The sequence below is a fragment of the Teleopsis dalmanni genome, chromosome 1 (assembly GCF_002237135.1).
Source record: "Teleopsis dalmanni isolate 2A chromosome 1, ASM223713v2, whole genome shotgun sequence".
In the NCBI taxonomy this organism is placed as follows: domain Eukaryota; kingdom Metazoa; phylum Arthropoda; class Insecta; order Diptera; family Diopsidae; genus Teleopsis; species Teleopsis dalmanni.
In genome coordinates this window covers 200,186,370-200,200,367 of record NC_051846.1, presented here as the reverse complement: position 1 = coordinate 200,200,367, position 13,998 = coordinate 200,186,370, and the positions used below count along the sequence as shown (strand labels likewise).

The following is a 13,998-nucleotide window of genomic DNA, read 5'->3' as shown; positions in this document are numbered from 1 at the left end:
TAACAAATTATTTGTAAAATTTAAATATAAAAACTTTGCATAAAAAGTATCAACGAAAATTTTAAAATATTTTTAAACTCAATATTTGTGATGTTGATGTGAAAACTTAAGCCATCTTCAAAAAGTAAAAATACAAATAATTAAATTAACAAAAAAAAAAAATTAAAAACAAAAAACAAAAATATTTAGTTAAATTAATTAAGCAAAAATATTCTACTCAATGAGTAAAATTTATTTAATAAATAAATATTTAAAAAACAAAAAATACTTTGAGAAAAATCCAAAGAAAATTGAAATTAAAGTTCTTAAAATTAAAATTTGTACTTTAATGTTTTTAAACTTAAAACTTATAGCAAAAATATGTGAAATTTATACATAAAAGCATAAAAGCAAAAAATAAAATATTTTGTAAAACAAACAAAAAACACTTTGTAGCAAAAACTAAGTTTAAAACATAAAAGAGATTGTTAAACAAAACATAAACAAACAAAAAGAAAGATTAAATAAAAATAAATATTTTTTGGTGTGTACTAAATAAATAAGGAAAAAAATTTTAATATTTTCTGAAACTTCATACGAAAAAATTCTTCTAAAAAACATAAAAACATAAAAAGAAAAAAGAAATTATTGTTATTGTCTTAAAAAGAATAAATGGAATAAATATTTAAAAATATAAAATATCTGGATTCTTAATTTATTATAGATTAGTTATAAAACGGTTATTACGAGAATTATATATTAAATATACTGACCCACTCATGCCAATGGGCCATTAGTATTCAATGGATTATTACGAAGATATTAGATATATTCAATGGATTATTACGAAGATATTAGATATATTCAATGGATTATTACGAAGATATTAGATATTATGATTCACTTACGCCAATACGCCATTAGTATTCTTGAATTATTACGAAAATATTAGATATTATAATCTATATATTTCAATGGGTCATCATAAAAGTTAGAGGATTTTAAACCGTTCTGATAATTTAATGAAAGCATAGATATTTCTTAATTGTACATCTTGCAGCTGACTTGAAAAACTTTTAAAATAGAAGCATATTTAACCGATGCTAGTTTAAAACCAATTGAAACCGTTTATGACATCTAAAAAGCTCTTATAATAGAGGTTTTGTGACAGAATCAGATATCATCGGGCATATTTAACCTAGGTGAGTTGAAAACTATCGTAAATCTTAAAGGAAACATAAAGTATACCTTAAGAGGAGATAATACAGTTGACTAAGACTGAAATATGTGAACACTTTCCTCAACACTGAAGAAAGTATTCAATATTGTAGTTCCCGAATACTGAAGACAAAGCAGGAAATATGACTATATAATCAAACGAATATTCGGGTTACGATGTATTAAAAATGGTGGAGGTAGGTTATGTGGTATGTGATATAAATGAATAAGTATGTGGTTAAAGGGAGTATTTATATTTTAATTAAATCAACAGAAAATAAAATACTCTTTGAGACCATAAACTTAAAGGTCACTGCAATTACCATTGGCTTAGTCAATGCAGACCGTTAAAGTGTGTCGGAGGTAATATCAGAAGCGAAGAGAAAAAAGAACTGGTTCGTTCCATGCACAATTCATGGACTTTTAATTGTGTTAAAAATAAATTTGGTCAATTTAATCACACATTTTATTTACAATTTCTAATACTATCAATTCAAAACCTTAAACAAACTACATTAAAAGCATATTTTAGTATACGATATATTATATATAACATATATTACATTATATATATCACATATTATATTATATGTATCATATATTATTTTACATATATCATATACTATATTATATATATCATATATATAATATATATCTTTTGCTTTTGCAATCAAATCTTGTAATCCCGCTTCCCAGTTCTTGTATTTCTGCAGTTTCTTATAATTTAATAAAATTAACCACATATAGCGGTAAAGGTACTAATTGGAAAACATAACAGAAATTAATAATAGTTTGCTGAAACTTTATCCATTTCAATATATCATCCATTATAAATACAGACATTTAAACAATACTGCAAAGACAATAAATAAATATTTAAACTAAATAAGACAAATGTCAAATTAAATTACCTTACCGGTTTGTATAAAATCCCATTATTTTTTAAAATTAAACTTGTTTTAAACGCAGAGATGTATTGCAACGAGTGAGTCTTTCTGTCTTTTTTGCCATATAATAATTTGAATGTAAATTTTGAGATATTTTTAGAAATATGGAATTTAAGGTCGTTGTTTTAATAATTATATTTTTATAATAAATAAATAATTTATTTTTACTCGATGTTCAACAGCTTTTCTTGATATTTTATCAGTAGTATATTTATTTATTTCTAAAATTTAGAAACAAGAACAAAATCGAGGAAGAAAGCATACAAAAAAAATATTTTAAAAATATTATATTACAAAAAAATTAGTGATGTATAGATATATTATCATTTTATATTAGTACAATAATTTATTGTTTTAAAATTAAAATTTCAATCAACTAATTGAAGAAAATTAAAAAAAAGATAAAAACAAAGTGCAATTAAGTTTATTAGTTTTTTATTGAGAACAATTACATAGTTTATAAACATAATATAATTTTATGTTATACTTTTTTATTAATATTTTATTAAGTATAAATACTTCATAATACTAAAAAATTAATATGTGTTAGTTAAAAATTAAAATTTATAATGTATAGTGTGTGAATGTAACACTATCTCATTTAGACACTTGCTCATTTATATTTGATTACATGATTTACGCTGCTGAAGTTCTCTTCACTTAATAATATATCATCCACAAAAATTAAATGCAAATAATTGATATATTGAATCATTTATATATATTTCATATATCAATTACATATTGGATTAATAAAAACAAGGATTTTGTTAATTACTCAATTCTTCAGTGCCTTTGTTTACAGCTCAGCTGTTATTTGTTTACATTTTACATATAAAATATATGACACATATATCATATTTTGGTAATTTCCCTTCTGAGAAATTTATTTTTAAGGGTTGTATTCCACATTTTCTGCCTTAAGTGAGCTAATTTATTGATAATGAGCTCATTTACATGAAAGCATTTTGTACAGTATATTATCCTCGTTAGTGGATATAATAAGCAAAAAAAAATTGTTGTTTTAAAATCTTTTATCAGTTTTGTAATACTGAATTTTTTTCTTTGTTGGCAATGCTGATTATTTACATTGATACCCAACCACAGCTGCAAAAATTTTGCAAGTGTTTTTCTTACGACGTATCAATCAAGTCGTCGAACCAAAACACAATAAATAATTTCAAATTATTATGTGTAAATTGTAAATGATTTATTGACGAAAAATCAGTCGATAATAGAATAATATTAAATGTAATAACTGAAATAACAAAAGTGTGTGTTATAAATGTCATCCGATTCATAGAAGATCAGGTAGAAGAGGTAGGGTGTACATTTTGTAATTAGTTCCCATATCATACCGCAATTATTGAGACTGCATACAGAGGTCGCGACTTGAAGTCGCCAATTGTGACACATTAAGAGTCGGACAGTGAATTTTTATTTATAAGGAAAAAATGAGTACACCGGAAAGCAAGCCAGTGCTGCATATATTGGTAGTAGGGTTTCACCACAAACTTGGTTGCCAGGTTTGTTTTTATACTGTTGAACTGTATCAAAATCTAAACTTTAATATATACTAGGTTGAATTTTCACATCCACCATTAATACCCGGTTCAACGGGTAAGAATGAGTGCCCATCCGGTTGGAAATATTTACCTACATTGGCATTGCCTGATGGCTCACATAATTTTGTTGAAGATACTGTATTTTTTAACTTGCCTAGCTTAATGGAACCAACCGAAAGCGTTTATGGAATTTCATGCTATCGTCAAATTCCAGTAGAGGTATGTAAAGGAAACCACTCAACTGTCCTTAGTAATAAATAGTCTTCCCACATAGAAATTGAAAATACGCACTGCAGATGTAACGCGCAGCACTGTACAAAAATCAGTTTGTATTTTGACGCGTTTGCCCATTTATGGATATATCGAGGTAAAATTGTCACTAATTGCGGATGCATTTTTCGATCAGGGCGATTTTTCGTGTACCGACTTGTTGGTGAAAGCTTATCAGCAATTGAATGCTTGCTTGCTGGATGATGAATCGCGACGTCCGTTACGGCATTTTCATGTTGGATTATCATTACGTGAAATTGTTTTGCATTGGAGGCACAAAACACTGATATTATTTAAGCTTTTCCTTCTTCAAAGACGCATTGTTTGTTTTGGTTCTCCAGTGCGTGGCATGTGCGTTCTTATACTGGGTATCGCTTCTTTAATACCACGTTTATTAGAGAAAGGTTTTCAAGAAGTAGCGTGCGTACGTACATCTCGTCCATTATCACCAATGCCAGATTATACTGATTCTATTCAGAGAGAAGCTGCTGCTTTGCATGAAACAGAAACCGAAGTTATCGGAGATTTGCCATCTGATGATGGAAATAAAATATCACCAGATACAAATAGTTGTGTAGAGGCAGTGGATGAATTTACTTGTACGTTAATATCTTCAGCAGCATCAGCGGCGAGTCAATCAGGCAGTGGTGATACTACACCACAATCAAATTCAACAACCCAATCAACAAAAGAGCTTAATCGTTTGGACTCTACAGAATATACAGATATACAGGGCAAACGTAATGATCGCAGTAATTCCTTGACTAGAGAGTCAAGTGTAGATGCTTTAGTTTGTAAGTTTTTTAAGATTTTTAAGTGACAATATTAAATATTTTCATAACTTTTTCTTATTTATAGCTACACTTTCAACATTGTCTGCTATAAATCCGGATGAATACCGTGCACCTATCTCAATATTTGCTAGTGGAAATCTTTGCTTGCCTTATCTTTCGTTGCCATATATGGATCTTTTATCAGATCCATCTGTTCTTAGCTATGTAATTGGTACTTCAAATGTGCTCTTTAGACAAAAACGACAACTTGCTGATGTGCTTATTGATATTGAGAATGGTAGCATGGATATACATGATCAGGATTTGAGGCGACAAATTGTGTTAAATACGGAGGACTTGCGATTTATGGATTTTGTATTAAAACACGTTCATGCACCTAAAGAAGATGCTGAAGGAAGCGAAAACTGGATACGTGAACAATTTCAGGGATATATATTGGCATTATTGCGCACAGCTGTTGCCAGTGGTTTGTAGCGGCGCATTTGGTATTCGAAAATTACAATATTTATCATACAATTTCCTTTTCCTTTCAGATGCAACGCCTAAGGATAATGACAATTTCAATGCACATTTCATGCATGCTTTTAAGAGGACACAATGTTTTCAAGAGTGGTATGATGTACGACCTGAACCAGAATTTTTTGAAAATCTGCCAGCCGGTCATCCATTTGCGGGTACATTATCGGTGGCCGATATGAAATTAAAAATTGCACAGTATGCTTAAGGTATAGACTTTTCTCAGCAAGTATAAAGAAATTCTTTTTTTTAGAACTATGCAGAACAGCGAAAGTGGTCGCAAAATTAATCAAGCCGTCAATACTACAAGCCGTGCTGTAGGCAAGTATATATACATTAAGATTATTAAATGATTACTTACGTGGAAAAGGGGTAAATAGATTCGAATATTCCCTAGGTAAGGTATGCCTGTCGTAAGAAGCGTCTAAAATCCAGTAGGTAACACTCTATCTTTGGAGTATAAATAGTATTGAGTGTGTTTCCCCCCGGCTGTACTAGACCGGTTATTTTGCCATGTTAACTATATGATCTGCAAATGACGTGATTAGTTATCTGATTTTATATTTTTTCATTTGATATTTTCTTAATTTACATATATATATGTGTAACCTAATCGTAACCCGCCTTAATTAACTTCTGAATAAAGCAATGATCCTGATATTATATTACCAATTGCAGTACCAATTGGAATCAAACGTTTGTTTGCACCCAATAAAAATGAAGTTGTGTGTGTGTGTTAATGAAATAAAAACTAAATAGTTTTAAAAAACTAATTAAACAATTCTTTAACAACTTACAGGCGGCGCCATTTCACAGGCCAAAGGCGCATTCTCAAACTGGTGGTCCTCTATAACAACTGCTCCAGCGCAGAGCACATCTCCAATAAATAATGATAATGCAACAATTAGTGCTACAAGTCAACAAACACAAGAAATCTCAGTTACATTCCAAAATAGTAAGAACGACAATGAGGAAGAAATAGAGGTGGCTGTCAATATACATTTGGACGAAACAAAATTATGCTCAACTAATGGCAATTGCAGTTCCTCTACTGCGGGTAGTGAGAAACTAATAGATAGTGCAGAGGAATTAGAAGAGGATGAAAATATAATAAGAACAGAAGAAAATAAGCCACCATCTGAAGCTGAAGAAGCAGCCTTACAGACACAGACTCAGCAGCAGGGCATCGTTGAGATTGGAAAGGAAGCTGAAATGCTTGACAAACGCACACTTACAACGGCTCAAGTAATACCAAGATGCGATGCCAATGCATCTCATGAGGAGCCACAACGTAGCAATGGCGAAATATTTATTGTGTAAACCACAAATGATATCAATTCTTGATATAAGGCTTGATATATTGAAATTGCTATACATTTGGAGTGCATAAATTACAAAAACAAATTTTACAATTAAGTTTACATATACATACTACATAATTCTATTTATTTATTACATATTAAATGCACCCGTGCATAATTGGCCAAATTGTTTATTTAAATTATTTATTATTATGTTAACGTAAGTGGTTTATATTTTAAAAGCAAACCCAAATTAAATTAAAATATTAATTTAACTGCTTTGATCTCTATAAACAACACATTCAATAGATTTTAAAATACATGTACGGAAATGTTTTACCCAAAATTAAACATTATAGTATGAAATTAATTTTTAAATCTTTTCAAGTTAAACACACAAACTATTAAATAAAAGTGCAATTCAAATACTTAAACCAAACCAAAAACATTCATTAACATTAAATAAAATAAGCGGCAATAATAATAAAGAAGAAAAAAACAACGTTTTGTTAAATGTGAAGAAAATAACAATTTACTTTTCTCATAATTCATTTTAAAAATAATTGTAGTGTACATTTGCATGTGTTTAAATTAAATAAATAAATAAAAATTATTTAAAATGCATTTAAAGATTAAAAACTAATAAAAACTGTTTACGCTTAATTTGTATTCAATTTTAAATTGGCCAAAACTTGATCCGTCTCGTCAACAACTGTTCTCACTTCCACCAGCTTTTCTTTGGCTACATTCAAAGTCTGGTCATATTTGGTTAGGTAGTCTTCGCGCGCATCGGCCAATGCGTGGTACTTCTCCTCTACTTCAGACATAAACTTTTCGTTTTGTTCTTTCAGTTGTTGCACTTCTTCCTTCTTCTCGATTACAATTTTCTCATAAGTCAAAATAAAATCATCCAACTCCTTTATATTTGCAAGCAAAATATCTGCTTTGCTTTCGTATGCTTTACGCATATTCTCCGTTTGTTCTTCAACACTCGCTAAAGTTTTCTGTGCGGTCGTAAGTGTATGGCTTATGGATCTGCTTTTGGGTAAGAGCACTTCATCGATTTCATTACTAATTTGCAATATTTTATCTTCATATTGCTTCAGTGCTTTCTCGTTTTCATCACTCTTCTGTCTTAACTGCTCACGTATTGTTTTCAGGATTGGTATAGCATTTTTCAAATCTTCACTGTCTGGATTTACGGGTATTTCATATGATTCAATATCTGATCCTATTTGTGAATAGGATAGCTCACGTATTTGCGAGTTGATAGACTCAATCTTAAATGAAAACAAATATTTAGTAATAGAATCAATTTAAATACAGTTTTGAAAAATCATATTTGTGCTGAGGTATAGGTCTTCACTGCATGAAAGAATTATATGGATTACGATGGAATGTAGGGGGAAGTAAGAATATGGATTGTATGTTATGGTGAAGATATTAGCGTATGGGTGGATCATCACTACTGGCAGGGATAATACCAGTATATGTTTTTGTTGACCTGAAAAATTCAAGCATTATGTGGATGATAAAAATTACAAAATGAAATAGGGTAAGCATAGTGAAGTGATGTTAAATTGAAGTAAAGGCATATATAGGTAAATTTATGTAAAGAATTTTTGCTATTAATCAATACATCTCATATGTATGGTCAGGAAAAGTAGAGTTGAAATTAGGCTACATTTCTGGGGAAAGATTTATTTATACGTAACATAGCGGTTTCGCTATGCGTGAACTGCGACCTAAAAGATCTTTAGTGCAGCATTTCGCTCAACTAGTTCAATTTCAAACTTTTGAGAAATTTTGTCACAATTGTGGGCCGTATTAGTTCTATTAAGTATAATAATAATTTCTAAATTAATGTAGATGATGACTATAAGTAATAAATTTTTTATAAAACATATATTACCTTTTTCGTTAACTGTGCCTTCGCACCTATATGCAAAACTTGTTGTTGATGATTGTAATTTTCAAGTTCATTCATCTCACGATCCTTAGTCTTCAGAACATGTTTACATTGCTCTAATTTTTCTAATAAGTTATTACGTTCATCGACAGTGCAAGTTTGTGCACGTATTGCAGTGCCCAACTCACCAATTTCGCCTTTTAGTTGTGCAATTTCATTCTCAATATCAATTTTTTTCGTTTCCAACTGCTTTATTACTAAACTACTTTCCTCAGTTTCCTGGCTTATAGTTTCTTGTTCGTCCAATATAGCACTCAGTGCGCGCTCTAACTCTTCATATTTATTTTCTTCAGACTCTGGTACTACCACACGTTGATCTTCCAATTTTGCTTGATCTTTTTTTAAGTTCTCGACTTCACACTCAAGCGCTGCTTTATCTGGAAGATTGCATTTTTTTTGTATTAACAAATCACTTGTTTGCTTCTTCAAACTATTATATTCATCCGTTAGATTTTTATCCCATAGCTTGAAGCTTTGCTCAGCATGTTTAAGTAAAATTGATTGAAATTCGGCATCAGGCATTTTATAGCGATCGGTTTCCGTTTCAGCACTAACATAATCTTTTGGATCTTCAAATTCGAATTCGAACTCAAACTCGTCTTCATTTGCGACTGGCGCAAAATCCATCATATAATCGAAAAGTACTATCACGTAACCAAAAGAGTGTTGTGTGTTTGGTGTTTTCAACCAGGATTTTGATACCGCGTGGGGATAATTTATTTTTTGTAAAATGTTTGTTATGTCCTCGACATGATTCGAACCAACAGTAAAGCGATTACCCGATATAAAATGCAAAAAATGATTAAATATAGCTACAAACTGCTTAATGGACATTTGACGTAAACCACTACGCGTAAAAAATTCTGCGGTAATGCCTGGTATGCTGTTTTTAGCAGCCGCCTCCCGCAAGTAATCGGTAATGCGTTGCGTTTGTTCTTGTACCCATTTTTTGTCGTTGTGCATGGAACCGGTGCCAGTACGCTGTTTTTCAGCAGTATAAGTTGCAGCTGACTTTGCCAATGGAGTAGCAGATTTTTGAGGAGTAACACCACGCGACGATGTTGTTGCACGATCATTGGAAGAAGGACGCGTAGGTAAACGGGTTGGCCTGTAAAAAATATTATTATTTTTGTTACTTTCAATTTTTAACAATTTTAACAGACGGATTTGTGGTGGATTTTTGCGTTTTAATTGGTGTCGGCGTTTGTCTTGGTAATCGACTTTGCCTAAAATAAATAAAACAGTCAAGTGTTATAAATTAATTTATCGTTTGATTTAATTTACCTAAGTGGCAGTTTTTGGACAGTGCTTGGAGTAAGCGTCATTGCACGTTGGCTCTGCCTGCAAAATTTCAATTAAAAGTTTTTCCTCGTGATAAGAAAAATAATTGTAGCAATTAGAAAAAAAAATACCTTGAAATTCTACTATCGACATCTTGAAACTCCGAAGTGCGACGTGGATGCTGCATATTTAACTAATTTATACTAAGCTAATACTTTTTCTTTTCTCTATAAGAACTTAATAAAATTATTAATACAAATCAAACAACCAATATGCTTCGAAACCGGTCAATATTTTTGTAAATTCAACTGTCAGCGCTCTAACATAAGCGAGACTCGATTAAATACTGTTTCGACTCACAGTTGACAGTAGATATTCACAATAGATTCAATAAAATCGAGAAAATGAAGTTTTAAGAGCGATATACAGAATTTAATTATCTGATAAATAATTAACTAATGAAAATTAATTTTTAATTCATTATTAATTGATTTATATATATTTTATGATTTAAATAAATTATTATAAAAAATTTTTTAGATTTCAATGTTTTAATGTTATAATTTTCAATATTACTTAAACAAACTAATCAAACTGATTGAAAATTAATAAAAATATGAATAATCGGAAAAATAGAAAAATACAAACACAGCATATGACTCTTTTTAGAATATATTTTTAGAATATAAGTGCTTCACAAAGCAAAAAAAAAACATTGAAGATATACTAGCCAGCAAAGGCGAAAGTGCATTTAATTTTTGTGTATCACTTCGAGCTGCTTAATATATTGTATATAATATATTGTATTTTGTATATAATGTATAGCTTAAGCAATGAAGTATCAAGCTCTCGTAAAAAGTGGCTTCTTACAGTTGTTTTCTGTAAAAACAACCAGTTGGATAATGGGATCCTGTCCTGCAAAAAGACGTAGCTCACTAAGTACCTAATGTAATTTCATTTTGATAAAGTGATTTAGATATAAATATGACAACACTTCTCACGTAAAGCTTGCTACTTATAAACAGATATGAACTAATTAAAACTTAGAAATTTAGAACACAAAAACAAACTTTCGCTCTCATACAACCTCTATAAGATAACGATATTATTGTTGTTCTTTTAATATTGATGAAGCGATACGTTATTCTTTCACGATAAGTCTGAAATGTGACTTCTACAGGTAGATTTGTCCACTCTGAAAATCTATTGTATTTGTTTAAAGACAGTTAACTTAAAATAATTTTTCTCAAGGTGACCCCAGAGAGTAACTTTTGATTGTGCCTGTCGTATTACCAGCAATTAGCATTGCTAATACGCAGACTAATGATCAACAAACGAAGAATACTGAAAGACACTTCTTCATTCAAGTAAAAATTAACCAAACTGATAAATGTATAAACTGGCCAATTACTTAATTTCGTAAGATAACAGTTCTGTCAGATCAGTAAGGAAAGGGGCTCCGAAAATGTTGAATCTTGGTCTAGCCAATGATGGAAACTTGAAACATGTAATGAAATACAGAACCTCAACCGCGACAAGTGTCTTTATAGGGTAGGGTGGATCTAATCTCGTCATATATGTTCTGAATACGCAGTGGTACGTTTCTTTTGCAGTTTGGACTTGGTTGATCTTAAGATCTGTCAGTCATTTTTTTCTTTCAAAGGCTATACTCCTATATTTTTAAGAGAATTTTATCTGCTTAGCTGTTTCAAATGGGATCCCAATATTTAAGAAATGAATGTTAGGAAGCAGAGTTCGTACCTTATTAAGGTCGTTCACTCTGCAGTTACCCGAAATGTCTAACTCGTTTAAAGAAACCAGGCATTCTTGAACTATTAAAAAAATAGCTTTAGCGTTTAGCAGCTTGGCTGTTCGAGAATATATTGACCTTTATATCGGAAATCTTGTTGTATAGAATCCATTTTGTTGCGTAGGGAATCACTTTTATTTCTGCCTGAAAGTTATTGCAACGGTTCGATAGTTGAAGCGAAGTGCTAAGACACCCAATTTTTAGGACAACATATCACTGCTGACACTTTCATCTATTTTGAAACCGTTAGTATTAATGCCCACGAAAGTACCACAAAAAAAGTGGAGTAACACTGATTTAAAGACAAATTTTAAAAAAATAAAAATTATCCAAATTTTAGTATATCGTTTTAATTTCTTTAATTAACACATTTAAGTTTTTCGTAATACATTTATTGTATATAATTAGTTTAAATTATTGTTTATTAATACAATATATTTTAACTTAAAATATTTTTTAAAATTAATATCGATCACATATCCCGTTAAAACGTCTCAATTCTCTGTTTCTGTTTAGACAACCACAAAACTTTTATATAATTAAAAACTAAATAAACTTAGTAATAACATAAAAATATATATAACTAAAAATTCGTTAAAATTAAAATTTTAATAATTTACACATAAATTAAAAAATAGAATATAAAATTTTTTTTTTTAATTAAACAACGAACATTGAGAATATGTAAAAGTATAAAATGCTTTAAGGAAAACGACATAATAAATTTTAAATTAAATTATATTTAAAACAATACTAAATAATACACATACATGCAAATGTATAAGGAATTTGTAAGCATTTCTAAGAAATCATATAATGAAAATATATTATATACAAAATAACAACAAAAAGATTTGTAAAAAATCAAATCTGTACGCGTGTTAAGTTTTGTTTTCGTTACATTTAAGTAATTATTATTAATTATTGTTTCGAAGTTTTCATAATTAACTCTTATTTGGCTTAAAAGAATATTTAGCAAATATAAATCTTAAGAAATTATAATAGTTGTATTAGATTTTATTTAAAAATAATGCAATTATGCTAATGGCGATAATTAATAATAGAAGAAATTGAAATTATATTCATTGAAATTGAAAGAATGCATTAAAAATCCAGAAAGGATACATTATGCTATACTAAATCGTGTAATTTTTTTTAACTATAATATGTATATATAATGTTGCGATTTTTTCGATTAATTATTGTAGTTTGCTGTATTTGTTAACTAAATTTCACCTATAGTTCTTTAGTCTCATTATCTATATTTGAATAATTAACATTAAATTATTTTCGTTTAATTTGAGTGTTTACTCATTTTAAATACTTTTTACAATTTTTTAATAAATTAAGTAATTTTTTTTTGAATATTTAACTTTTAAATATTTTAATTAATTTATTTAAAATAATAAATATTTAATGCTTTTAGGTACGGAAGGTTTAAAATTTTACTGATCCTTGACGCTTTCTCTCTGTCTCTCTCGTTTGCTCTTTCGAGTTGTTAATATCATTCAATTTATGCATTTTAAAAGGCATTTAAGCATTTAAAAAAAATATATATATTTTAAATTGAGAATTTTTAAAAGTTTCATTCTTTCCATTCTCTTTGGATGAATTCATTACTATCGATTTACAGTGCATTAAATTGTTCCATATTTGCACCATATTCTTGATTGATTGAAAGCAAGAAAAGGAACGCCAACGCCAGCAAACTGGAACCAAGTAAATCGCCTAGGGCAGTCAAATATGGTATAGAAGAATTATCTGGATCTATTTTCCATTTCCACATAGCATGTACAATAATATGAGCAATATACAAGAGTAGCATCACCTATAAATATATTGAAATTAAGTTTATATAAAGTTTTAAGATTTTTAAAATCAATAATAAAAACATTAACAATGATAAAACTCTAAAATATAATAGATTTATTTAGAAAAATAAAAACTTATAATAATAGATAAAGTAACTAATAATAAATATTCAAATACTCTCACATATATATAAAAACTATGATTTATATTCGAAAGTCATTAGATTTACCTGTATGAATTACGATTTGGGTAGTCGTATGCATTAGAACTAAGTTACACAGGATCTGGGTACAAATCTCGCAAAGGTATGGTATAAACTATATGTCTTAAAAATCTTTAAAATAAACTTTGTGAGTTTATATAAAGAATGGAGTTTCCAACACTCCTTTACTTGATCCTTTAAAACTCCTTTTAATTTTTCTATTATAAACTCTACATAAAGTTTAAATTTTATTTTAAACGTGGCCAGACCTGATCTAAACGTGGCTCACAGTCAGTCAGTTTGACAGAATTTAATGGAATGTTTTGTATATATT

General features: G+C 29.2%; 4 protein-coding genes across 6 annotated transcripts in view; 1 reads left to right on the top strand and 3 right to left on the bottom strand.

Annotated features, from left to right (window-relative positions):
- LOC119671269 (zinc finger CCCH domain-containing protein 13-like) overlaps positions 1-13,998 on the bottom strand; it is a 379,289-nt gene that overhangs the window by 239,824 nt on the left and 125,467 nt on the right. The gene's annotated exons all lie outside the window — the stretch shown is intronic.
- On the top strand, positions 3,277-6,739 carry LOC119671270 (late secretory pathway protein AVL9 homolog). Its single transcript, XM_038081826.1, has 7 exons — positions 3,277-3,670; positions 3,725-3,928; positions 3,984-4,773; positions 4,838-5,239; positions 5,307-5,487; positions 5,543-5,610; positions 6,089-6,739. The coding sequence occupies exons 1-7, from the start codon at positions 3,599-3,601 to the stop codon at positions 6,607-6,609; spliced, it is 2,238 nt and encodes a 745-aa protein (XP_037937754.1). The 5' UTR covers positions 3,277-3,598; the 3' UTR covers positions 6,610-6,739.
- LOC119671272 (cilia- and flagella-associated protein 58) lies at positions 7,206-10,293 on the bottom strand. Its single transcript, XM_038081830.1, has 5 exons — positions 9,972-10,293; positions 9,844-9,900; positions 9,723-9,785; positions 8,503-9,667; positions 7,206-7,870 (listed from the first exon to the last, which is right to left on the bottom strand). Exons 1-5 carry the CDS (start codon positions 10,025-10,027, stop codon positions 7,250-7,252), a joined length of 1,962 nt encoding a protein of 653 aa, XP_037937758.1. The 5' UTR covers positions 10,028-10,293; the 3' UTR covers positions 7,206-7,249.
- Positions 13,073-13,998, bottom strand: part of LOC119671271 (solute carrier family 41 member 2) — a 57,583-nt gene continuing 56,657 nt past the window's right edge. For all 3 annotated transcript variants that reach the window (XM_038081829.1, XM_038081828.1, XM_038081827.1), the window contains exon 8: positions 13,073-13,478. In XM_038081829.1, the coding sequence (XP_037937757.1) occupies positions 13,278-13,478 (201 nt within the window). In that variant the 3' untranslated portion in view covers positions 13,073-13,277. The remainder of the gene's footprint in view (positions 13,479-13,998) is intronic.

What these genes read in the sequence shown, in the direction of transcription:
- LOC119671270 (XM_038081826.1), top strand. Translation starts at nt 3,599, where the DNA reads ATGAGTACACCGGAAAGCAAGCCAGTGCTGCATATATTGGTAGTAGGG. An exon ending in ACCACAAACTTGGTTGCCAG is followed by an intron (nt 3,671 to 3,724) that starts GTTTGTTTTTAT and finishes AATATATACTAG; the next exon opens with GTTGAATTTTCACATCCACC. An exon ending in ATCGTCAAATTCCAGTAGAG is followed by an intron (nt 3,929 to 3,983) that starts GTATGTAAAGGA and finishes CTTCCCACATAG; the next exon opens with AAATTGAAAATACGCACTGC.
- LOC119671272 (XM_038081830.1), bottom strand. Translation starts at nt 10,027, where the DNA reads ATGCAGCATCCACGTCGCACTTCGGAGTTTCAAGATGTCGATAGTAGA. An exon ending in GTCGATAGTAGAATTTCAAG is followed by an intron (nt 9,901 to 9,971) that starts GTATTTTTTTTT and finishes GAAATTTTGCAG; the next exon opens with GCAGAGCCAACGTGCAATGA. An exon ending in AGGCACAGTTAACGAAAAAG is followed by an intron (nt 7,871 to 8,502) that starts GTAATATATGTT and finishes TTTTCATTTAAG; the next exon opens with ATTGAGTCTATCAACTCGCA.